General features: G+C 44.7%; 1 protein-coding gene across 8 annotated transcripts in view; it reads left to right on the top strand.

The window, feature by feature from the left end:
* Positions 1–25,175, top strand: part of RNF152 (ring finger protein 152) — a 52,747-nt gene extending 27,572 nt beyond the window's left edge. For 6 of the 8 annotated variants that reach the window (XM_065832408.2, XM_071804520.1, XM_065832407.2 and 3 more), the window contains exon 2: positions 20,549–25,175. In XM_065832408.2, the coding sequence (XP_065688480.1) occupies positions 20,776–21,387 (612 nt within the window). In that variant the 5' untranslated portion in view covers positions 20,549–20,775 and the 3' untranslated portion in view covers positions 21,388–25,175. Of the gene's footprint in view, positions 1–9,636; positions 9,810–9,843; positions 9,975–20,548 lie in introns of those variants that run through there. The other 2 variants (XM_065832410.2, XM_071804517.1) reach the window with 2 other exon arrangements.
* The last annotated feature ends 1,669 nt before the right edge of the window (positions 25,176–26,844 follow it).

Below are 26,844 nucleotides of genomic sequence, written 5' to 3'. Positions count from 1 at the left end.
TTGTAGCCTGTGGAGGAGCTACAGCAAATCCCTTGATATTTTGAGGAACCTGATTCATTTTTTCCCATGTTACAGGGTTACATTCCTGTGCTACTCATTCCTCTGCTGGCTGAAACTCCTCTTTGTGGTCCATTGGAGAAACTCTTATCTTTTTATGTTAATGAGTGGTTATGAAACAAGAACAAAAAAAATTAAAGATCATGCACTGGCAATTTAATGAAGTGATAAGAATCTACAACTTGTCCTTTAATAAGATTATGGAACTGTTGCATTTTCAAATGAAGAGAGACACAGAGGTGGCCGTAACCTGTACACGTGCAACTTCAAATCAGGATATCATGCTGAGTTGGAATTTTTCAGTTCACTCCTTTAAAGGTTTCATTTTCTAACACTGGGGCTCATTTGTTTCATATAATTTTAAACAATATACAATAACATTTTTCCATCAGCAATGGCCTGTGTATTTCAGTGACCTTTACTGCTTTCTTTAGAGGAGTTATGCAATCGGACAGAATGAAAATACCTCATGATGTTTTTTTTCTTAAGAAAAAGATCTTATGCCTATATTCTTACAGTGCTATTACTCACATTTAAGAATCTGTGTTTTGCACCTACGTTCTTATTTTGAGGAACCTGAAAGTCTGCTTGCAAAATCTGAGCTCATTTTCAAAAATCAAGCTGAAAAAAGAAAACAGTTGGATAGAAGGATTGTCTTTAAAGTAAGAAGCTTTCATTCTAATGTTTCTTCCCTCTTTGGTCACCCACCTCCAGTAAATATATCATGTTTTCTTCTAAAATTAAATTCAGAACTTAAAAAAGGATCGGCCCTTTTCATATTTATTGGCTGTCCAGTGCTGGAGAATTTTGTGTGCCTTTCTGGACCTGCTTACAATGTACTTGCCTACACTTTGCTGCTCGGGAACGTTAAAGCTCCTGAGAGTCTGCACTAATTGCAGTCTCCTCTATCAAGAGAGGTCGCTCATTAGAGAAGGCTGTTTGTTGTACCAAATAGCAAGAACACCAAAGTCTGGGCACTCCTTAGTTCTGCTTCCCGATCAGGTGGGTGGAACATCAGGGAGACCATCCATGCATCTGTTCAGGGAGATCCATGGAAACAGGAGGGATCCAAGTCAGTTCTTACAGCCCCAGCTGCGCAACTTGCTGACTTGGAAATATTTATGATGTCTCATGACAGTCACCAGACAGTTGTTACACGCTTCATTTCTGCTCAGTGTTCAGATTGGTATGAGTTGCAATTACGCTTCATGGCTTGCTTTTCCACATGCAAGTACTTTATGAACCAAATCCACATTGGGATAGGAGCTAGGAAGGCACAGTAAGCAAGAACAGTCACCACGTTCCTCTTTCCATGCCATCATCCCATCTTTGTGTATGAAAGACACTCTAAAAACCTGCATTGAGCATGTGTATGTAGTACATAACCATGAGCTGAATTGTGCCTCTTTCAGTGGATGATGGTAGAGAACCATCAAGAAAAAGGTATGTGGTTTATTGCTTGTGAGGAAATGAGTTTGGAATTCCAGATGAAAATTAATTTCCTAAAACATAAGGGATATCATATCGCATTGATTGTGGGACCACTTCTGCACGCAGGGCACGTTGCTTTGCCTGGTTTTGTTTGGTTTGTGTGTTGCTCTTATCCACAGATAGGACCTTAATTCTTTCCAGTTTTGTGTCTATTTACATTTGGGGTCAATTTGGTGGGGAAGTGCCAGCGATCCACTGACATATATAGGAGATCTTGATCTGACAGATCTTATCTGCTATTTTGACAGGAGCAGATGGATCCCATGATACGAGTTTGCCTTTAAGGAGAGTTTAAGCAGTAAATACTTGTGCTTTTTGCAAGAGGGCTAGTTATTTTCCATATTTGTGTAGCATTTAGATAATTCGTAAAGACTTTGACAAAAATACAGGCTTCTTTTCCACCCAGTTGTATGACCTTCAGTGTTTTAAACTCCAGACTTTTGCAGGGGAGAATGATGGGGGAATTGCAACTTTGTCAACTGAGCCAGTTCATTATCTCTCTAAATGTTGACTGCTATGCTTGGTGCCTAGAGTTTGACAGAGCAATTGGCTTCTATGTTTTTCCTTCACAATTCATTTTCTGGGAGAATAGCTCAATCTTCCTGGGTTTAAGGGTACCTCCTCCTATCTCCCCCATGTTGCACAGTGTTTTAAAGGGCCTCATTTAGAAGACTGAAGGACTGGGAGAATTTCCAACAGGGGCAGAACAAGCAGTTTCTCTTACAGTTGGATGAGTTGCAAAGACTGGGTAAGCCACAGCTCTCTGAGGTGGATTTATTTCCTCTGGCTGACAAGAGCACAGGGCAGAGGCTTTCCTGGCAGTCGGTGTTTGATTGGAAGAAGCACCGATTTGACTGACTTTGCTGCGAGAGGAGTGTGAACGCTGGGGAGAGGCAGAAGGCTCAGAAGAGGGTGGGAGTCTTCACTGCGCCTTGAGGAACCATCTGTAGTGACCATAACCATGTGTAGTGATGGTTTATAACTTCTGCAGGCGAGCACAGTAGCAGTTATGTGTGTGTAGGGCATAGCTAAAAAACAAACAGAAGGGAAATTGGTTTCTTAATTGTTAGGGTGTATTTTTTGTTGTTACTGCTGTCTTAAAGCAATAGGAGCCAGTATTATTTCAGCTGTGTCCCAGCTTGCTCCTTGTTTGAGGGAGCGTAGGAGAGTGATGGGAGGCAGTATGACACTGCCATCTCTCTGTGCACACATAACATGGGAAAGCAACTCTACCTGCCCTGCAGGAGCTCTGCCCTTTGGCAGGGAGCAGGGACTGAGCTCAGTGCTTTGGGTCTGCTGGTCCCTCCTCTCATTCAGAAATGACTGTGCAAGGTGCATCTCACCTTGCTGACACATCCCATCCCACACCATCGTAATGTTACGGTGCTAAGAGCCAGGACTGGCAGTGTTTGTCCCTTCTGTTTGGAAGCAAGAAGGTGGAGATGGAAGTCCTAAACCCAACCAAACCTCCTGGAGGGTGCTAAAGGACAAGGGATAATGGATTCAAACTGGAACACAAGAGGTTCCACTTAAATTTGAGATGAAACTTCTTCTCAGTGAGGGTAACAGAACACTGGAACAGGCTGCCCAGGGAGGTTGTGGCGTCTCCTACTCTGGAGACATTCAAAACCCGCCTGGACACATTCCTGTATAGCCTCATCTAGGTGTTCCTTCTCTGTCAGGGGGATTGGACTAGATGATCTTTCAAGGTCCCTTCCAATCCCTAACATTCAGTGATTCTGTGAAAGCAAGCTAGTGGGACAGCCAAGCAGCAGTTGCTTTCTTGGTCCTGCAAGCCCTGGTGCTTAATGGTTTATATTCTGGAGTGCCACCTGCTGGCACTTGATCCATCTGCTGTCTCTTTTCTAGAGGCAGCTGCTCTAGAGGATGAGAGCTTAGACCAAAGAGCATGGATGTTAGTAGTAATAACAGGACTAATTATTTCTGTTGACCGTTACATTATTTTTTTTAATTGTCATTGCACTTAATGATAGTTTTCATTGGGAAAGACCTCACTCTGGCAAGAGTGAAATAAACTGGCAGAGGCTTCACTGCTTAAAAAATACAGAGCACAGTATGAAGGAGTGGTATAAAGTATAGAAAAGGTTTTTCCAATCTATGCTGTTATTTGGCAACATATGAAATATTTTTTTCATTCTGTCTTAATATAGTAAAATATTTTAATCGTTTCTCTGGTTGCAACAAAACCAAAATTACTTACGATAAAAAGAGAGTGTGTTTGTTTGCTTTTTAAAGCAGTGATCATTAAAGTGAAAGCTACCTGGCAGTGTAGTCACTTAAGCAGAATTTAGGAAAACACTGACCCAACTCGAAAAAGTAACGATGATGTCAGTATACTAAATAATTCCGAAAACCTTTTGACTGGAAAGCCAAGGATGTTGTAGTTTGTGATACCATGCAAATCTGGGTCCAGAGCTGATTTTTTTTTTTCATTCTAGTTGAGAACTTGTTTTGGCAGTAGAAAAGGGGTATTTTTTGAATCTGTTTTGTAACATTGATTTTCTGTCAATGGGCCAAATCCTCAATGGGCCTGAGTCACTGTGGTTCCTTTGGCATTGTTTTGTTTGTGTACATTGATATTTCCTGTGTTCAGCGCACCACTGTAGAGCACACAGATAGAATACTATAAGAAAAATGGAATAAAGACCTCAACTGAGTGGTGAAATCCTGCATAGATGCATAAAGCTGTGTGTATGCACACTGCGTCCAATTAGATCATCTCTTCCAGTACAACACTTTCTAGATTGGCAATACAGACTACTGGCCTTTCTTTTATCAGTCCCTAGGGCACCTCTTTGGTTCATACTTGCTATTCAGTGTGATGCTAGGTGGAATACATGTTGGAAATATGTGGTGAAGCTTATCTAAGTTTTCAAAAGCGATTAATGACTTTGGGATGTACTCTTGAGACTATTCTAGAAAGCCCTGAACCACCTGCCCTTTCAAAGTAAGTTCTTTTAGCTCTTTAGCAAGAAACACCTGTAAAAACCATTAATACTATCAACCACATAGTCCTCTTACGGCTTCGGTTGTGTCATGAAATGTGACTTGTCTGTGGAAAATTTGTCTGTTGTGCAGAGGAGGTTGATGAGGCTGGTGAAGAGTTTGGAGCACAAGTCTGATGAGGAGCAGCTGAGGGAACTGGGGCTGTTTAGCCTGGAGAAAAGGAGGCTGAGGGCAGACCTGATCGCTCTCTACAACTCCCTGAAAGGAGGTTGTAGCATGGAGGGTGTTGGTCTGTTCTCCCAAGTAGTAAGTGATGGCCTAAAGTTGCACCAGGGGAGGTTTAGGTTGGATATTAGGAATAAATTCTTAATGGAAAGGGTTGTCAGGCATTGGAACAGGCTGCCCAGGGAAGTGGTGGAGTCAGCATCCCTGGAGGGTTTTAAAAGGTGTAGAAATGAGGTTCTTAGGGACATGGTTTGGTGCCAAAGTTAGGTTATGGTCAGACTTGATGATCCTGAGGGTCTCTTCAACCAAATGGTTCTATGAAAATGCCCCATGTTGTGATTTTTTTTTTTTTTTTAAAGCCAACAACCCAAAAAAGCTGAATAACAGTATTTGTAAATATATTGCTGTGAAACTACTGCTGATAGTTGGAGTCTATTTATCTCATTTGCTTTTGCTAGACTAGGAAAGAAAAAGAAATCATGGTATATTACTAGACTTAAGCATTCCACATTCAGCAGTAGAGCAATGTAAGAGATACTTCTGGCTCACTCAGTGGCTGGCCACATCAGAAGAAAAATTGTGCCAGAATCACTACAAAAAGTTATATTTGGCCTTTGCGTTACCTTTGTATAAATTTATTCTTCTGAAAGAAAACAATCAAACTGAAATGAAAGCTGAAATGACCTGACATTTTAATGGAAATGATTGTTTTTGCCTAAGGAGAAAGTATTTGCTTAATTTGATCTGAAACTGCCAATGAGATTGTTCACCTTTAGACTGCATTTCTTTGGTTAGCTCTAACTCACATGCAGAAATCTTGAGACTGGCTTGCAAGACAGAAACTGAAGTTTACAGGGTTCTACCTAACTGGAATTTGGGGCTTTTGAAGTTCATATTTTCAGGCTTTTCCTCAGGAAAAAATGGGGCTAGTAGCTTTATTTTACTGAGTACTGAATTGATTGGCCATGTTCCTGTGAGCCTAGGACTCGCCATGGCCGTATACTATCGGGACGGTGATGAAGTCTTGAGCATTAGCAATATTATGCTAGTTATCTTTTCTAAGTTTGTTCTACTGTTACATTGCAAGGACCACAGAACTAGGCTCAAAATTAAGAGGTAAAGCAGTTTGCTTCCTTTTGTTTGTTTTGCTCCAATGTGGCATAACACAGTCCTTTCTGAGCATTTGCACTCCTTCATACAGCAAAAATGCCATATACTGTTAGTTAAGTGCTGCCAGCTTGTTTCAAAAGCAGCCAGACTTTGACTGGCAGAGGTATGATGGTGATGTCTGGCCCGAATTTGAAACTCATTGTAAAGAATGAAATACAACCTGACGAAGCTTGGCAGGTCTGATAAAACTTCTTGCAGCTACAGAATGTGAGGGGCTCTTGGAAGCAAATACTGTCATTGTGAAGGAAAGTGACAGTAGATTTCACATAATATTGGCAGGAATAGTTTATCCTCCAGTGCCTGAGCGTTTGAGGAGCCAGTGCTGGTCCCCAAAGCAGTGTGGCTGCCAGAGCAGAGGGGCTACCAGCTCTGCAGCTGTGAGTTCAGTCTCCCAGAGCTGTGATTCATCTCAGCCTACTGGAGAGGGTCGGGATGGTGCTAACCTGGATTATGGTCATCGCAGTCATGAACACCACATTGCTTATCTGCAAGACTACTTTTGTCTGCAAATGGTGCTTGTTCATGTGAGAGACTCCATGCAAATCCCCTCGCTCTCTTCTAAGCTTCCTCCTAAAGTCCGTCTGTGGGAGCCTTCTTGTTTCTCTCGTGGGCATGCCCCAGTCCATGGGCATGAAGGAGAGAGCTGGGAGCCTTTCCTGGTATCTGTTCGTTGTCTTACCACTGGTCTGAAAGTTTCCCTGGTGCTACTGGGGCTTCAAGTCATGATGTGGGGCCACTTGGCTTAGTTACAGCTGTTTTGGGAAGGCTAGATTGTTTCCTCGGGTCGCACATTTTCAGGGTGGTGTAGGGGAAGCGAAGGCATCTTCACATAGAGATGACCTTGATCTGCCTGTGGCTGCTGATGTTGGTTCTGCATTGGTTGTGTTAAAGGATAGTGTGTAAAGTATGTAAATGTGCAACTGACCTCAAGAGTATGTGTTATCCCCTTAACTTCTGAGGCCAATGTCAGGCCATGCACTTTGCAACTTGTTTGAACTGGGGCTTGTGGATTGTTTATCGTCACAGGTAGAAACATGGGGTTTGGAAAAGTATTGGAAGGAATTATTTACCCAAAATAGCCTGGTAAATCTCTTTTGGAGGCTTTTGCTGGTGTAAAGACAGAGAGATAAATCACAAAACAGGAAATCATCAATATATATGCAGTTCAGGTTTGGTCTAACTGTGCTTGTGATCCATATTTGCAGTGAGAGTTGGACTGTTCCCAAAATTCAGGAAGTGAGGGTGGTATTAATATTACTAGCTAACAAAGTGTTACAGGGTGCATGATTAGCTTCCCATAAGAAAGGAGCTTTTGGACCAGTTCCAGCCCCTTTTGGTGTAGTCTGCAAACCAGGATGACCAGTGCCATGACCTGGAGTAGCTGTAGCGCTTATCAGAAACCGAAAATGCATGAAGATCACCATTTGTCTGCATTAAGAAATGACATAGCAGTTGACCTTGAGGAGGTATATTGGTTGGTTATCTTCCACTCTTGCGAAGATAAGCTCTTGGAAGTGGTTATTCTGTGTTAGGACATCTGTTACACCTTTTCTCTTGATAAACAGGGGACTTTACTCCCTTGTGCTGCCTATTTAGCTGATTTCAGGAGAAAGATAAAGAGATGAAAAAAGCTTCCCCTCCCCACCATTTAATTCTCCTTCAGACCTCATTCTGCATTTTTATGGCCTATGAAATAAAAGAATTTCCTTATGTTTTGTGGCTTCTAAAAAATGTTTTCCAATTTCTTAATCCCATCTATTTCAATGTAAAAGGATCATTTATTTTGATTCCCCTTTTTTTCCTTTTCTTTCTTCTGAAGCATAAAAAGAAACAACCCCTTCCCACACCCAGACAAAACAAACCTCAAACCATGCTAGCAAACCTTGAGAGCAACCGTGTGGTGATGGGGGTCTCAGAATCACGTCCTCAGGCAGCCGTGCTGGGTGAGTGCAGAGTGTGTTAAGCAGATGGGGCATACGAGGTGGGAACACAGAGCAGAGATGTGACGATTAAAAACTCATTTGAAGAATTTCTGTTTCCTGAGGTAGGTGTGAAATTGAGTTTTCAGTTTTTGCACCGTATAGGCAATGTATGAACGTGTGAGGATCGATTCCTTTCTCTCCTCCTCTGTTTGGGCCCATGGGCAGGTAGATTTTGACCTAGTTTTATCAAAACCCACTCAGTGACCTCAGAGGGCTGTAGCATTCTCTCCTGTAATTATATAGATTGGTGTCTTAATGCACTAATTCAAGCTCAGTCACTCAATTGCCCACTGACCTCTATCAGTGAGAAACATCTGCATTTGAGATTTATTTTAAATGACTTTTTTTTTTTTTTTTATGGTGTATTTTGTAAGTCTAATACCAAATCCTCAGGGGAGGGAGGGAAGAATATTTTAATTAAGTTTATCTTCAGGTATCAGGCAAATTCTATCAATGGCAGATGAAGCATGAAGCTCTAATAGGAGAGCAAAATTTGTCATTTAAGTGATCAGGTGCTTCATGCCTCCCTCAGCATTTTGAATGCCACAGAATTCTGTCATGTTGTCATAAATGAAAATACCTTGGAAAGAAGATGTTGCATTGCATTTAACAGCTGTTACAGAGGGTGAGTTTAACACTCATAGGTTTCCTCTTTGCTTGGGTGAAGCTCCTCCTGTAAGGTTGTGGCGTTCTGGCCTTAGTGATTTAAATTGTGACCTTAAGTTTGGGAAGCAGCTTCTAAATATGCTTTGCCAACTACCTGCTCCTTATATCCTGATCATAATTAACTACTTATTCAGGGGGTGAGAGATAGTTTTCTTTTCATGCCACTCTTCCCACCCTCATTCCTCTTGATGTCAGTTTGAATGACAAATGGGTCTCTCGCTTGGTAGTGGAAAAACTGTGGCTTTTAGTTCCTCTCACCCTGGGGTTTAGGAGTCAGTCAGGCCTAATTAAGAGCAGCTAGCAAAACTGAAGAAGTGCTAATGGCCCTGCAAGTGTTGTGCTCAGAGTGGGCTGTAGGAATGGGCACCATCCCTTGGGATGTTTTCTTTGACCGCTGAAGATTTTGCTTATTTGCAAATTGGGAGGGAACCTTTCAATATCTGCTGGGAAGTGTTCAGATTTGGGGTGTCTTAGGACCGCAGTCAGGTCTCTCATCCTGTCAGTGCACCCCTCATGCAGGAAGAGAAGCACTAGGACTTAAGGACAGCAGAAGTGACGAGGGCTATCTTCACACTCCTTCTCTGGGGGCAGAGCTGCACCTGGGGGTCCCCAGGGCTCTGCCAGGCTGGAGAGAACCCAGGAGATGGTGGGGGAAAGGTAGCTCTGGGGGAGCTTGACAAGTGACCTTGTCAAAAACCTGCAGATGGTCAAAGTTGGGCTGGTGAGGAGCAGGTCAGCCTGGGTGGGAAGGAAAGCTGTCTGCTTTCTGTCCCTGCATGTCTGAATCATTTCTGTGGAATATTCTGATTTCAAATAGTGTTTCTCACTCGTAAAGCACCTTGCGTGAAACTGTGTGATGAGCGTGGCTGTGCTGTTTTGACTCAGCAGTAAGAAACTGTACCCGTTGTTTGCTGACCTGGCACGTTGCAGGTGATTAGTAGTGTTTGCTGTTGGAACAAAGTGCAGCTTATCCTGGTCATATTTGACCAAAATAAGGTCTTTGGAGCCAGGGAATGTGGACGTGTCAAAGTTTGCAGATAAAAGGGGGAAGCAGCGCAGCTGATGACGTGAGATGGAACAACCAGCGGCATGTCAGTCTCTCTCTGTTTTCTATGAACACCAAAGGCTGGTGTTTCCACCTGATCTGGTTTTACTCCCAAAATGTAAACTTCTACATCTAGTTACCTTTCTTCAGGTGACCTTTCTGTCTGTGTCTCCTGTTGCTAGAGCTGGCTGGTGACAGTTTCTAAGGTAAATGTTGTGGGACGATACCTTGCAACTCGGCTCTTTTTTGTGATCCACCTCCGATGGCTCAGCTGCCAGAGAGACGGGAGGCAGGACAGCTGCAGTGCTGGTGAGATCATCCAGAGCAGATTCCATCAGCATGGATCCCCTGGCGCTGGTTCAAAGCATGTTGTAAGCTCATATATCACAGTTTTACTCAGCTTTATTTTTTGTGGCTTTACACATTTGGGAATGTGTATACCTGATTCTCATCTTGGCAAGGGCTGGGCTAAAGCTGAAGGAACAATGCCATCTTGCAGTGGCTAAAGATTTGGCCAAATTAAAACACTTCAGTTCTGCGATTTTTGTGTGCAGTTGTGAATAACTAAATGGAAAGGGTGGTGGGTGTGGGCTGCCTGACTTAGAGGAAGGTGCCTAGAAAATAGGTGTAATAATTCTGGAGAGAAGAATGGATTAACTTTGTTGTCATATTGTTAGCTTTATGTCCTTCAAAATGTATACAGTCTGTCAGTTGTAATCTACATGATGGATGAACTGTGTCCATGGAGATACTTTAACTTCTGGATCACAAGTTCCTGTGATTTTCATGGTTTGTGGAAAAGCTGATGCGTTCAATGAGAGCCACAAAAAATCTCAGGCGTACCATGGAGATCCTGCCAGCTGTGAGAGATGGGAAGAAACAGGTGTTTTTCTGAACTTTGTTCATTCACTGTTGAAAAAAAAGAATCTATCCAGAATGTGTCACTTACGTCTGGTGGCTCATGAGGTGAAAAGTGCAGCTGCGCTGAAGTTGTCCAAGAACTTTGAGACAATATGGATGGTGTTGCATGACCTTGGACCAACTGCTTCGTCCCTCAGCACTTCTTTTCTTACATGATGAAAGGATATAATGATGATAATACCTCTCTCTTAACAAGGGTGTTGTGATGAATAAATTAATTAATTATGCCGTTCTCAGTTACTATGGTAATTAGTGCTATACAACAGCCTAAAAATAAATACGATCATTTAGTGAAGGTTATTCAGGGGAAATGAGGTAATATGTCCTTGGCATTTGCAACAGCCCCAGTGGGATTTGTCCAAACGTGAATTTGTTGAAAACATACACAGGTGCTCAATTTTGTAGCAGAAATGCTTCCAAATATTAAATATGTTCCTTCCTCCTCACTATCAGTTTGAAGCTACTTTAGCACACATTTTCTTCAATATCTGTGGGCAGATGATCCTTGGAATTAGTTTCCCTATTGAGAACAGTACCTTCCCCACCCCCATCTCCTTTCCAGCCTAAGGGCACCTGAAATGAACACATTTTTCTTCATCATAAATCATACATACTTGGTAATACTGTCAAAGAATTCTTAATGTGTTTGGGGAGTTTACGTAATGAATCTTCCCTGAGAAAGGTGAAGTATTGTCAGTGCACTTCCTTGCTGAGAGTCTTGCTAACCTTGCCGTACAGCAAGTAGAACATGCCTGAAATACATGCATAAATCTGTGCAAAGTTTTTGAAGCTTTCTTTCAGCGATCAGCTAACTACATCAGCATGCCTCAGAGCCAGTCTTTAAAAATGTGAGATGATGTTTAATCTTCTGTGAATGGTATTAGATTCCACAGACATCATGAAAGTATAGACTTGGGGCTTTCAAGTTAATAGAGAGTCCTAATAAGTTAGGAAGTGTGTGTGAAGATAGTTCTGAGTTCTCCAGTGAGGGCTGCAGCTCTTCCAAGTCTGTGGTTTCCGTTGCTTAGTACCACTGGGGTTGGCCTCGCATAGAAAAAAATGTCAATAGGCAAGGATTTGCTATGATTTTCTTCTCTGTCTTGTTGTCCAGCTCCCGTCATGAGTGTTCAGCATCTTTCTTTGCACTACGTTCCAAAAATAGCTGTCTTCTCTGATGTGGCCTGTTGGGGACCACTTTATAGTTAGGGTTTGTACAGAGCTTTCTCTGCAGCAGACCTGCACTTTCTTCTTGCTATTGCTGTTTGTAGCTGTGGTACATGAGCTGCCACAACCTTAATCTGTTCACCTCCTGCAGCACCTCCCTACGTTGTGTTGGGAAGCTATGAACTCCAAGAGTGCAACAAACCCCCCTTCTCCCTTCTTGGGGAGTAGGAAGCTGATGCTTTGGCATTCCTGGCCTCCTCCCTTCCTGCTCACCTGAAAAAAAGGGAGCTTGGGTCTCTGCTGTGGCCTCCTGTAAGGTACCAGCAGAACAGATGGCCTGATTGACAAACAGCTGAAACACCTGTTGTTTTTCTCCAGACTTTTATTGCTCCGGTCACGCGATCATTTCTCAAATCTTAAAAACTGGCTTGTACAGAGGGCAGCCCAAATCTGCAAGGAGGACCTTTGTGCCGTGCTCTCAGCCACCCAGCTGTACCTTGATCTTCTGCTGCAGGGGTCATCAGAACGGCAGGTTCCTCCCTGGGTCTCTGTAATCCCTTGCGGATTTCTCGTCCCGCCGGCCAGTGGCAGCCCCGTGGATGTTGGGCAGACCCACAGCAAGGGGAAGAACGTGCAGGGGAGGCAGAGAGGTCTCCTGTGCTGCTTTGCAAGGCCTCTCTCTTCTTGCTTCCTTTGCTCCTGCTGCACGTTTCTGACATTTGAGTTTTGGAGCTTGTGTGTTTTCATACCCAGTTAGTTTTTATTTGTGTTACTAGTTAGATCTCAGCCCTGAAGAGCTTCGAGCTGCTATCAGATTGTACCGGGCAGTGTCACTACTGGCAGCTGCAGTTGCTTTTGTCTCTGTGGGTGGTTTCACTGTCACATTCCCCAGCCCTCCCTTTGACACGCATCTCTCTATCCACACAGACATACGCTATCTCTCTTGCAGGGACCTACAGCTATTCCTGACAGTCTTTTCCAATTCTTTCTCCTGCACCCCATTTTCCTGTCAACAGCCCCCTCGCCCTCTTTGCTGTCACTAAGTGACAAGGGCAAATAATGAGGAAAAAATGTTTTTGGCGGACACTGATGTCAACCATGCCCTCACATGCAGCCTGGCTGCCTCTTGGTGCTTAAAGCCCTGGGAAGAGTTCAGTCTGAGTAAGTGTTGAGCAAGGTGTTCACCTGTGATAGCTCAGTACCCTCGACTGGTATGGAATTCAGTCCCCATTCCAAGAGGAGGACTGCTGCAGTATTAAATCTTGGCATAGTTATTAAAGTGAAGTTGTAGAGAAGTATGAGAGAACTCCTGTGGCTTTTTTCCTTTCTAACTATGTATTACAAAATGAATCCAATAGATATTATGCAGTTTAACTCTGACTCTAAATGATGGCTTGACTTTCTTTTATCCCTCGAATTTATCTGTGGCAGAATGCAGGAGGGTTGTGGGGCTTTCAGTGCGTATGATTGGGAATAAAGTGACGTTGCTCCCATGAAGCTACATATTCAACCTTTGCACAAGGCAGTGTCAGCAAAGGCCAAGGGGTTAGATGGCTGTGGCTACTCTTTAACTTGTCTTTAGATGTATGCTGAAGGAATCATACTAACCTCTCTGCTCACCTGTTGTTACTACTGATCTGTCAAAATACACCTCCGATCATTAAATACGAGTCATTTTTGAAAAGTAACAAATGTCATAATTCACTGTAGGAATATGCATAATGCAACCTTGTTACTTGAAATAATGTTTATAGTTGTTCTTTTGGGAAAAAGAAAAAATAGGAAAGGATAAAGTAACTTCAAGACACACAGTTGGAAGTGACCGTTTCCCTGAATCAGCACCAGGCCAAAATGGGGTTGTGACTATATTTACAGGTTCTGAACAATGTATGTCAAGTAGGTGGTAAGCTTTATCTTAACCTTTTAATGTGTCTCTGTTATTTTCCTTTTTCTTCCTATAGATTGCAGATTACTCTAGTGCTTTAAAACTCTGACCTCCTGGAGAAATGCTTCACAGCATTACTTAGTGTTCAAACCAACCAAGACCTTCTCCTTGGGATGGATGTTCTTTTTCATTAGGGTGCTGTTTGCCTGGAGATGACTTCTGTTTTCTTCTGCAGTTCTGAATACCTCATGTCATTCTCTCCTAGCACTGATCTTTTACCCTAAGGATGTCACTGGGACAGGGATGAGGGGCTTGATAGCACATGAGTATGTGACACCTGGACAAGGATCTGAAGTCAGAAAAATGATCTTGATCCCAATCACATTTGCATCAATAGAAACTGGTTTACCTTCAGCACTGTAAATGGAGAGAGATGATTGTGGGTGACAGCTAAATGAGATTGGAGAACTTCCTCAGTCAGTCCATTTGACATCCAAAATGTGGAGATCAGAGCTTCTATGCAGAGATACTGATGTACATCTGCAGAAGGAGTGCTTCCACTCTATTTTTAAACATAGGCCTTACCTTCTGAATTTCCAGACATTGGGGCTTTTTCTCATAATAATACTGCAGTGTTGTTATACCTGGGTTTTTTTGATAGATTTGCAGATATAGCAGATGACAGTTGCCTTCTGTAATGTTTGACTTGTAATGTTTGTTTGGCTTGAGTGGTGCCTAACTGTGACGATTTTGTATGGTTACTTCTGTGCAAAATACAAAACTGCTGGGTTGCTCGTGGCTGAAAATTGGATCTGATGGCTTCAGTGATTCCCTTCTGAGTTCGTATAACTAATTTCTAATCTGACCTTTGTCTCTTAGTGTTTTTCAGCCAGGAGTTGCCTAACATTGTGGATAGCTCTCCTCTGTTTTTCTCTCTTAGCTACTCCATAGTCATTTAATAATCCTTTCTGACAGTCGACCCTTTTGCTTGCCTGTGCTGTAGTGGTGCGGAGACAGCAAGAGGAAGGAGAGGATAAAGAAGATATAATCCTCCACTCAATTTCTCCCACTTTTCTTTGGTGTGGCCTGCACAGGGTTGGTGTATGCACAGCCCAATCTGCGGCAGCATTGAGCTCCATCTGCACTCACGGCCAGCAGGTCAAGGGAGGTTCTCCTCCGGCTCTTCTCTGCCCTGGTGAGGCTGCCTCTGGAGTACTGTGTCCAGTTCTGGGCTCCCCAGATTAAGACAGACAAGGAATTGAGAGAGTCCAGCACAGTGCTGCAAAGACGATTAGGGGTGATTTTCAGTGGTGCCCAACAACAGGGTGAGGGCCAATGGCCACAGGGTGAGGGCCAACAGCCACAGGCTGAAACACAGGCGATTCCACCTAAACACGAGGAGAAATGTCTTGTTTTGGAGGGTGCCAGAGCCCTGGAGCAGGCTGCCCAGAGAGGTTGTGGAGTGTCCTTCTGGAGACATTCAGAATCCACCTGGACCATTCTGGTGTGATCTGCTTTAGCGAGTGGGTTGGAACAGATGTTCTCCAGAGGTCCCTTCCAACCCCAACCATTCTGTGATTCTGTAGAGTATCTGTTAACACCATGTGTAATATGGTGCTGGTGTGGAGCAGGTGCTGGATGGACCTGTACTGGCTTCATGCTGGTGGGGGTCTCTGTGCCTCCTTCAGGCAGAGCATCCCGAAAGTGCTGTTCAGGCACGTGCCATTGCCCATGTTTCACAAGCTCCTGCCTTCATAACTGCAGCCCCTGCTCCCTCCTGAGTCAGGATTGTCACTGCGTGTTTACTGAAGCGCCTTGTGAGCCAAAATCCGCTGCTGTTTCAAAATCAGCAGCAGGGCCGGTTCCACTGATGTCGTTGATATCAGTTGTTAGTATCCGAAGAGATGACCTGTATTTTGTTTTCCCTGTTCAAACACTGGTAACTGCCAGAAGCAGGATATGGGACAGTGTGCTCCAGAGGGTTGTCCTGCATTGCAAACCCCAGGTCTGTGCCTGCCTTTTCTTCTTGAATGATGTTATTTCTGGTTTACTGATGTCACCCATCGATTAACATGTTGCAGCCTCATTGCAGTGATCCATAGGGATGAGCAAGAAATATTTCTATGGAAGGGAAAAAAGTCCTCTGACAGCTGTGGTCCTCAGGTGTTAACTCTGTTTTAGGAATAACATTGCAATAAGATAAGATCAAAGGTCACCATGCAAGTATTTTGGGCTTGCTTTATTGTGTTCTCTGGATGCGAATTCTGGCTGATACTTCTTCAAATACAGCAAGGAAGGCAAGGTAGAAAGCTGTAAAAATGTTGCACCTACGTATTTATCGTGTGTTGGAGTGACCGAAATCAAACAATGCCAAACAACTCACTGTGGAAGTAAACACAGCTGCTTATTTTGCGTAAGTATAAGAAATAAGTGGGGGAAATGTGAAGAATCCTTTTATAATGAATAGTTTAGAACAAGGCTAACAGTTTAGAATGAGTCTGTCGGGCAGAAGGGGGAGACCCAAGACAGCACCAGCCCTGTTGCTGTCGGGCAGAGATAGGGGATGAGGAGGGTTGGAAGCGAGTTCCAGTTCGGCGTCACGGGCAACCCCACTCCCTACCTGCTTTGCTTCCCCAGATGTCCCTCTGTAATAGGTTTGAGGCCCTGGATCTTGAAGAAGAGGTAGGTGAGGATCTGGTGCAAGGCCCATCTACAAGGTCACATAGGAAGAGGCAATTGACTCCACACCTCAAGACCAGCTCAGATAAAAAAGAAAGAAGGGTAATTGTAGTAGGCAATTCCCTTCTGAGAGGGACGGAGGGCCCAATATGCAGAGTTGACTCTCATCGTAGGGAAGTTTGTAGTTTACCAGGATCCTGGATCAGGGACATCACCAGGACGCTCCCCATCCTGGTGCACCCAACAGACTACTACCCACTGCTGATTTTCCAGGCAGATGGGGAGGAAGCTGCATCCTGCAGTCTGAGGGAAATGAAGAAAGATTTCAAGGCCTTGGAACAGCTGGTAAAAGAGTTTGCGGCGCAAGTGATTTTCTCTTCCCTTCTGCCATTTTTGGGTGCCAGTGTGGGATGGAATAGAATTCAATCCATAAATGATTGGCTACAAGATTGGTGCTACAGGCAGGGCTTTGCATTCTTTGATAACAGCTGGTTTTATAAGACATACGTGGGAAAGGTTTATCTCATAGGGGCAAAAAGGATGCTGGGACAGGAATTAGCAGGGCTCATTTGGAGAGCTTTAAACTAGACTCGAAGGGGAATGGGGTTGTAGCTGGGCTTGCATCAGTGGGACAGCACTCTAGGGTTGATGAAGGCTGGGAGACCTCCCATACCCCTAGGGTGGAATCAGTGTTCTCAGCTTGCTCTCTGAAATCCCTGTACACCAATGCACGCAGCATGGGGAACAAGCAGGAAGAGTTAGAAACCTGTATTCGGGCAGGAGATTATGATTGGGTGGCAGTTACAGAGACATGGTGGCACAGCACACATGACTGGAATGTGGTCATGGATGGCTATGTCCTTTTCAAGAAAGACAGGCCAGCCAGGCGAGGTGATGGAGTCCCTCTTTACGTGAGAGAGCAACTACAATGTATTGAGTACTGTCCAGGTGTGGATGAGGGGCGAGTTGAGAGTCTATGGGTGAGAATTAAGGGGCAGGCCGGCAGGGGTGATACTGTTGTAGGTGTCTATTACAGGCCACCAGATCAGGGCGAGGAAGTTGTTGAGGCCTTCTACAGACAGCTGAAAGCAGCCTCACAGTCACGGGCCCTGGTTATTGTGGTGGCGGATTTTAACTTCCCCGATGTTCACTGGAAGGACCACTTAGCCAACCAGCCACAGTCTAGGAGGTTGCTCCAGTGCATTGACGATAACTTTCTGATGCAAATGGTGAAGGTGCCAAGTGGGAGACGTGCACTGCTGGAGCTCTTCCTCACTAACAAGGAGGGTCTGGTTGAAGTGATAAAGACTGAGGGCTGCCTTGTCTGCAGCAAACATGAGATGGTGGAGTTCAGGATCTCATGTGTCAGGAACAGAATACCCAGCAGAATTGCAGCCCTGGACTTCAGTAGGGACAACTTTGGCCTTTTCAAGGAATTGCTAGGGGAAATCCCATGGGAAAGGGTATTTAAAGGTAAAGGGGCCCAAGATAGTTGGTTAGTGTTCAGGGTCTTCTTCTACCAGGCACAAGATCAGAGAATCCCGACACATAGGAAGTCAAGGAAGGGAGCCAGGAGACCTGCGTGGTTAAACAGGGAAACTGCCGTGTAAGCTCAAGTGGAAGAAGAGAGTTTATAGATCATGAAAGGAGGGGCTGGCCACTTGGGGAGAATATAAGGCTGTTGTCAGAGGATGTAGGGAGGCAACTAGGAAAGCTAAGGCCTCCTTAGAATTAAACCTGGCGAGAGGGGTCAAGGACAACAGAAAGAGCTTCTTCAAATATGTAGCAGATAAAACCAACACTAGAGGCCATGTAGGCCCACTGATGAATGAGGTGGGTGCCCTGGTGACAGAAGATACAGAGAAGGCAGGGTTACTGAATGCCTGCTTTGTCTCTGTCTACTCTGCCAGGGACTGTCCTGAGGAGCCCCGTACCGCTGAGGCTGCAGCAGATGTCAGGACAGTGGTGGAGGAGTTTGCGTCGGTTGATGAGGACTGGGTTAGGGAGCAATTAAGCAATCTGGACGTCCATAAATCCATGGGTCCAGATGGGACGCACCTATGGGTGCTGAGGGAGCTGGCTGAGGTCATTACTAGGCCACTCTCATCATCTTTGCTAAGTTGTGGGAAATGGGAGAGGTGCCTGAGGACTGGAGGAAAGCAAATGTCACTCCAGTCTTCAAAAAGGGCAAGAAGGAGGACCCAGGTAACTATAGACTGGTCAGCTTCACCTCCATCCCTGGGAAGGTGATGGAACAACTTATCATTGGTGCTATGTCAAGGCATATCAAGGAGAAGAATGTCATTAGGGGCAGTCAATATGGCTTCACCAAGGAGATGCTTAACCAAGCTCATAGCCTTTTATGTGGACATAACCAGGTGGATAAATGATGGCAAAGCGGTGGACGTGATCTGTCTTGATTTCCGTAAAGCATTTGACACAGTCTCCCACAGCATCCTTACAGCTAAACTGAGGGATTGTGGTCTGGATGATTGGGTAGTGAGGTGGATGGGTGGATGGGGAACTGGCTGAAGGAAAGAAGCCAGAGAATTGTGGTCAATGGGGCAGAATCTAGTTGGAGGCCTGCATCTAGTGGAGTCCCTCAAGGGTCGGTACTGGGACCAGTATTATTCAATATATTAATCAGTGATTTGGACGAGGGAATAGAGTGTACTGTCAGCAAGTTTGCTGATGACACTGAGCTGGGAGGAACGGCTGACACGCCAGAAGGCTGTGCTGCCATCCAGCGGGACCTGGACAGGCTGGAGAGTTGGGCGGGAAAAATTTAATGAAATACAACAAGGGCAAGTGTAGAGTCTTGCATCTGGGCAGGAACAACCCCAGGTTCCAGTGTAAGTTGGGGAATGACCTATTAGAGAGCAGCACAGGGGAAAGGGACCTGGTGGACAGCAGGATGACCATGAGCCAACACTGTGCCCTTGTGGCCAGGAAGGCCAATGACAGGTAGGTTGAGAGAGGTTGTTCTCTCCCTCTACTCTGCCCTGGTGAGACCACATCTGGAATATTGTGTCCAGTTTTGGGCCCCTCAGCTCAAGAAGGACAGGGAGCTGCTGGAGAGAGTCCAGCACAGAGCCACGGAGATGATTAAGGGAGTGGAGCATCTCCCTTATGAGGAAAGGCTGAGGGAGCTGGGTCTCTGTGACTTGGAGGAGACTGAGAGGTGACCTCATTAATGTTTATAAATATGTAAAGCGTGAGTGTCATGAGGATGGAGCCAGGCTCTTCTCGGTGACAACCAATGATAGGACAAGGGGTAATGGATTCAAACTGGAACACAAGAGGTTCCACTTAAGTTTGAGAAGAAACTTCTTCTCAGTGAGGGTGACAGAGCACTGGAACAGGCTGCCCAGGGAGGTTGTGGAGTCTCATACTCTGGAGACATTCAAAACCCGCCTGGACACATTCCTGTGTAACCTCATCTAGGTGTTCCTGCTCTGGCAGGGAGATTGGACTAGATGGTCTTTTGAGGTCCCTTCCAGTCCCTAATATTCTTTGATTCTGTGTGATTCTGTGAAGGCTAGTAACAAGTTGCCTTTAATTCAGTGCATTAACAAATTGATTTCCATGGTGTTTGGTGATCCTGGGTCTAAACAGAGCCTTTTGTCTCAAGTAAAGTTTTCATTGGTGAGAAGGTGTATGTTTCAGAGGGCCATGTTCAAAAAATGGGTCACATAACCAGGCAAACAGCTTGATTGGAAACCATGCCATTCGTTTTGGTTGTGTGCAGATGTGGGCACATGACTATAGTTACTTGGTTGCATCAGTTCAGGAGCCTGTGGAAATGCATCTGTTTAAACATATTTTTCTTTCTTTTTGTTTCTTGTCCTTACCTTTCATGCAGACTTAGCAGTTGAGCCAAATAGCTAAAAATCCTCAGGGGTTTAAAGGATTATGTGAGAACAATTGTTAAGGTGCGGGAAGGGCTGAAAAGTCCTGAAAATATGGCGGGAGGTAGATGCTAAAGGACCTGCTTAGTGAACTACAGCCTCGCTTGTTATGGGTATAAATATGAGTGGTGGACTAGTGGTTTGCTGCGGATTTTATCTGTGGGGGGGAGAAAACAAAAGGAGATCTAGTGATGGCTGACATGTAGTTTTGCTGCTGGGCAGTTTGGTGAAGCCAGTGGGAAGATATTTTCTGGTTAAGGGTTGCAAATTTGTTTCTTCCAGGAGATTACAAGGTCAGCACTAGTTTTTATCCCCACTTAGCTGGACATTTTGTTCCCACTGCTTCCTGTAAATAACCCGTTCCTTCAAATTTTTCTGTTTGTCTCAGGTGCTGAAAGGTTAAGGCTGGAGGTTTTCCTGCACTCTTCCTAGCTGCTGCCCGGCACTGCCCTGAGGAGAAGTGATGGGAAGGCGAGCTCTGCCTTGAGGACCAACACTGGGAGGGCGGGCACTGCCCTGAGGAGAAGGAGAGGGAAGGCGGGTGCTGCCCTTGGCTGCGGACCGCCGGGGTGAGGCTCATTGTGAGGCCGGCTGTGCCCCCCTGCGCTGGCCACAATGGAGACCCTGTCTCAGGACTCTCTACTGGAGTGCCAGATTTGCTTCAACTACTACAGCCCGCGCCGGCGGCCCAAGCTGCTGGACTGCAAGCACACCTGCTGCTCGGTATGCCTGCAGCAGATGAGGACCAGCCAGAAGGACCTGCGGTGCCCCTGGTGCCGTGGGATCACGAAGCTGCCGCCGGGATACTCTGTGTCGCAGCTGCCCGATGACCCTGAGGTGATCGCTGTCATTGCGATCCCCCACACCTCGGAGCACACCCCCGTCTTCATCAAACTCCCCAGCAATGGGTGCTACATGCTGCCTTTGCCCCTGTCCAAGGAGAGGGCGCTACTGCCGGGAGACATCGGCTGCCGCCTCCTGCCTGGAAGCCAGCAGAAGTCCCTGGCGGTGGTGACGATCCCGGCGGAGCAGCAGCCGCTGCAGGGCGGCCTCCCCGCCGAGGGGGAAGCAGAGGAGCCGGACCGCAGAGGCGTTGTGAAAAGCTCCACCTGGTCGGGAGTTTGCACTGTGATCCTGGTGGCCTGCGTCCTGGTCTTTCTCCTGGGCATCGTACTCCACAACATGTCGTGCATTTCCAAGCGCTTCACGGTGATCTCCTGCGGCTGAGGCGGGGAGGAGGGTTTGCTCCCCGGGGGGTTGGGTTGGGTGGGTGGTGGTGGTGATGAAGGTGAAATCGAGTGAGACAATTCACCGCAGCTTTGCCCAATGACTGCAGAACGCTGTGCACCAGGGCAGCGGTGTGCTGGCCCAGCCACAGCCCCCGCCCCTGCGGCATCAGGCCCCTCGGCAGCACGGGATGAAAATCACATCCTGTGTGTGGCGGCAGCGGCTCTGAGGAGGACTGCATGTATCACCATAATCATTTATCAAAGGGACTGCGACTTACAGTGATTTTTTTCTTACCATGTTACGAGACATCTATGTAGCTGGTTATACTGTAAAGTATACGGTATGAGCTCTAAACACAGTAGATTAAAATCAAAACTGCTCCATGTAGAATTAAAGGCAAATTTGTGAGCAACTCTGTACCAGGTGTTCAATGCCTAGTCTACCCATGCTTTTTTTTCTTTTAATGGGGGGAGGGAGACTTGTAAAACCAAGAAATCATTTAGCTTGTAGGGCATTTTATATGTTTTAAACTGCACATTAATTAAACCAAGTTAGGGAGTTGTACAATAGTTTTTAAAAGGAAATGTTTTACATGCAATCATTTCATTCTGTGGTGTGTGTGGTTTTTGCCTCTCTGTTTTTCCCCATTTTTTTCAAATACAGGGAAGCGATACTTCCAGCATCTTCTATTTGAAGGAGCTCCCAAGCAGGGAAGCAAAGTGGGCTGGGAGAAATATCTAAAAATACAACCAAAACACTCACTTCTGCCTAACTGGCTTCACATCAAGAATAGCTTTGAATAGTGAACATTAGTCATACTGTTTTGCTTTCAGTCTGGCAGCAGGGCTTCCCAGCGACCTGGACTTCGTAGCCATTGTGAAGAAGTGGGTCATGAGAAGTCCTAGGACTCCTCCTGCAAGGATGTGATAGCAAATTGTTTGGTTTTTTTTTTTAAATTTTTTTCTAGAGGTTGGGATTTCTTAATTGTTTTAAAAGAATTTAGGCCTTTTTTGCCTCCGTCTTTCCTAGGAGATGCCACTGTGCTCCCATGGATGGTGTGACAGAGGAGTTGCTCTAGGAAGCCTCACTATCCCAACTAGGCAAGGACCCTTACGTGCAATCATCTAGTAAAGGGAGGAGAACCCAGGCCAGCCTAACCCTCTAATGGGTGGGCTACCCCTCCTAAACCACTGTGGCTGTCCTGGTGTCAAAACATCTGGGTGAGCATAAGAGAGCCTTTTCCCACATTTCAGTCTTCTAAATGTTGGTGTTTGTAAGGACAGATTTGAAAAATAGACAGGAAGTGTCTCCCTCCACCTGAGAGTGTCATGAAACCCCAGTCACTTGCAGTTCACTTCTTGGAAAAAGCCAAATTCCTTTACCTTCACTGCAGTACTGCCTTGCTCTAAGCAGTCCCGCTAGCTTTAGCAGTACTGCTTCTGAGTAAAATATTGCTCAGTGTGAATCTGGGTATTTGGCAAGTCTGGAAGCTGAAATTTGTGTGAGATTTAGGGATTGGGTCAAGGGGCACATGACAGACCTTTAAGACAGAAAAATTTATTGATTTGCACTGCTGCTTTTAGCAAGTTCAAAGTGTGACCTCCCTGAAGCATGACCTCTTGTTGTCTACCTACTACTCTTTCTAATAATTAGTTAGATTGCTCAATGCCATATTATAACACTGGAGGACATCATTTTGGCTATGCACTGCCTGAGTTGGCCCTATAGGCTTTGGTGGTTTTCTGGTTATGTCACAAAATCCAGTTGCTGGTTCACAATAAACATTCTCAGCTAAGACTTCTGTCAGAAACATACCTCTAACTTCATGCTGGATTTCTTCCCCTCCCTGTTCCCAAACCACCATTTTCTTCCTTGATTCCTGTTAACTGAAGAATAGCATATACGGTGCTTTATTGTTATGGTGTGTGTTGGGTCATGTATGGAGAGGAACCATTGTGCTGATTTTTATCTACTGTCATATGTATGCATAGCACAGAAAAAAAATCCTCAGATAACACATTCAATGCCTTTTTCATGCAAGACCCACATGCAGTATGCCTTGAACCTGGCTTATGAGTATTGTAATTACATGGACACCTCTCTGCAGCATGGTTCATTTGGTTGCAGTAGGGAACAGCAGGTATTCCAAAATGTGTCTTGTGAATGTGCTAGTCTGTTGTTGCCAGTAGGCAGCCAGATCTCTGCTCACATCCAAGCTACACTGCCTGTTGTATAAAGGAAAGCCAGTTCACAAAAAAAAAAAAAAAAAAAAATCTTGCCTTTATAAGATTCTTGAGGAAGTGACCAGATACAGGACTCGACCCTCTATTGCCTTATCCCCTGTAGCAACTGCTGGGTGTACCAGGAGCATAGAGCATAGCTGGAAAACGCTCCAAGAGCAGCACTGATGTATTTTGCATCAGCTTCTGCATTTGTTTATCCAAGTTGTCAATGGCTGCGCAAAACCGTGAGGCAGTTGAAGAGCATGTCCTGGAGTTACGGTGCTGGTAATGTCAGCCTCCTTCCAGCCATACCTGCCTGTCTGAAGCTCGTGAGGACAGCGTTTCTCTAGCGCTGTGGAGAATGGCTGTCTTGAAAACCACCTCTCTGTCCCTACGTGAAGGGTGCAGTAGGAAAGAGAAATCAGAAATTAGGTTAAAATACCACACTGCATAACACGTTATGCAACAGGCAGACTTGGAGTTTATCCGGTATTAATGACGTAAGTATTATATTAGCAGAATACCATCCTGTATTACGTAACACAGTACATTGTTTCGTTAATATGAATTTCCTGTACTTTTTGTGCCTGCTGAAATGCATGTTTGACCTAATTTCTGATCCAGACATTTGCCTGCTCACGGCCTTGTGTAAGAGCAATAAGTAGAACCTCAAGATCTTTGCCTGCGTGTGCGCGCACGGTGTGTACGTTCATTCCCTTTTATAAATAGGAGTTCTGGAGATGTTTTTGTTCTGGCTTTAGACTGTGACTATCATTTTAAATTTACAGCTGCCATATCATGTTGGATCACCTAGCTTTTTTGCTGACTTGTGTAGAAGTGGACTAAATAGTTCGTTGTAATGTTCAGTGTTAAAATGTTTCTCAAGTATGTCGATAGTCATAATACTTTAAAAATGCAGTGCAGTCTGTCTCATTCCTTGGTCTGATACCTGGCATTAAAAAGTGATACTGCTATGTACACCTCTAACTTTTTTTTTAAATTATTTTTTAAGAGCCTTGTCTTTGTAATTTTTCTCTGTGGAGAAACATGGTTGGACTTGTGGTAAAATCGTCAGGTTCTGGGCTGGTTTTTGTTCTCTGGTGTCCAATAACAAATCACTGCCCAGTTCCACCAAAAAAAACGAAACATACTGTGACACGATACTGTTTGAGCAACCAGAATTTATGGTAAAACTTGTAGGTAATTACTCAAGCACCTGCATTTTTAGAGCAAATAATTCTGTATGAATGTATATTTATTTACTTGTTTAATGGGAAGGATGTATGTGGGGGCTCCCAACTTCCGTTTTGGCTTGTGCTTTCCTGGCAAACAGACTTTAGGGTTCACTCTGTGAAATTTTGTTTAGTGAATTTTAAAAATTCAGAATATGCAATTTTGGTATGCAGGACTTTTTTAGGAAATTGTGTGTTCAGTGGTTGTTCATGCTTAACCAAGATGTAAAGGAGCCTGGATGTTTTGTAAACATGAAGTAATCATGAGTCCAAAATTTCATCTTTATTAATGAAGTCCAGTCTGAATAAAACATTAGCAGGACAAGAATGATATCAAGTGAATTATGGTACTTCTGTTACTTTGCCATCAAATGAAGGGCATGCAAGGGAACTGGGCAGATTTGCTCCATATTTTACATTTCAGCGTTCTAAGGCAAAGTGTTAAGTGTGGGTCACGGCAAATAGTAAAGGGTTGTTCATGTTTTAATTATCTTGGAATACAGAATTATAGCTGATGACTACTGAGCCACGCAACTTTTTTTTAATTATTATTTCTTTCTGCTTTAAATTACTTTAAAAGTTTTAAGTAAATGATTTGCTTATGGAAGTGAGGGATTATTGGCCTTAAGCATGTTTTGTACAGACTGGCACACTGGCTCCCCCTTCCCCTTAGGCCCCTGCTTCCCAGTCACATCATTATTGCTGGAGCCCTGGGCAGCCAACCTTTCTAATACCAAGTGCTTCTCTGAGCTCTTCTGCAGGTGTCCCAGTATCAAAAGCTCCAGGCACCAGTCTACTGTGTAAACTGGTCCACGTCTCTGTTTCCTGGATCTTTTCACAGCAATGCCACATAACAGAGGATGTTGCTGTCTCCCAGTCATAGAAACAGTCTGTACCCACCATGCCCAGCAAAACTGCTCCCAGGGAACATGGCCTGCCAGTATGAGACGCTTGCATGAATACTGCAGGAGACGTCCCTACGTCAAGTGAACGCATCTCAAGTAAATGTTGGGGTTGAAACGCTTCCATATGGTAGTTGCACAGAAAATGTGGCTTGAATTTTTTTTTTCCCAGACTTTTTCTGTGGGTGGATGGAGGGGGAAGGGAAGGAAGAAGGTACATGGCAGCAAATGAGCCCCAGCATCATCTGGGAGGCTGTTGAAGGATCTGCTGGCCCTGAAGGCAAAGGTTTTTGTGCAAGAGCTTCAGTAGGACAAGATTGTCTAGAAATGCTGCAATGGATTTAGTGTGTTAGTGACCTTTCTGGTGCCGTACACTGTCCGTAGGCCTGACAGCTGGGGCTGTTGTATTCTTTGTCACTTTACCTCTTGCATGCTCATGTCAACAAGCAAAGCTGCTTGCTTCATCCTCAAGTTGAATGATTTTACAGACATTTCTTAAATTGCCCTGAGCATCTCTAAGGAAAAAAATTCAGTGAAATTTAATGCTTAATAAATGTTCAGAAAAATGCGGGTTTTTTTCAAGCATTTCGTTATGCTTCAATACATTTTTATTTTAAATATTTCCTATAATTTTTGTGCTAAGAATGTTCCTGAACATCTGAGACAATTCCAAGGGACTAGGTAAGATCCACGGCCAGAAGAAAATATTTCCTGTCTCCCTATCCATCGCACAATCCCATTCATATCTACACAAGTCTGTTCTCACTCTCCTCATCTGTATCATACTGAAGCTCCTAAGCATGGAGATGAAATGCATGGAGCCCCTATACACATGAGCACAGGGGCGTGTTTCCATGATCAGGACACATGCTTGCATGACATGGAGGCCAAGAAGATTAGTAGAAGGGCCTCAGTCTCTTGCATCTCAGGGAGGTCCTGGTGCTGGGATGGTGAGGCGCTGAGATAGCTTGGTAGCATGAAGCCCAGGTATCGCTATTTGGATTTCATGTGGGATGAGTCGCCACCGCCTCTGAGCTGTCTCCTGTAAACCCAACTCCTACTACGGCTGGATGGGACTTGCTGCTCCGCAGGTGACAT

Source organism: Patagioenas fasciata, chromosome 2 (assembly GCF_037038585.1).
Source record: "Patagioenas fasciata isolate bPatFas1 chromosome 2, bPatFas1.hap1, whole genome shotgun sequence".
Taxonomy (NCBI): Eukaryota; Metazoa; Chordata; class Aves; order Columbiformes; family Columbidae; genus Patagioenas; species Patagioenas fasciata.
The sequence above is the reverse complement of the archived record's forward strand: the minus strand, read 5'-3'. Positions and strand labels throughout refer to the sequence as shown.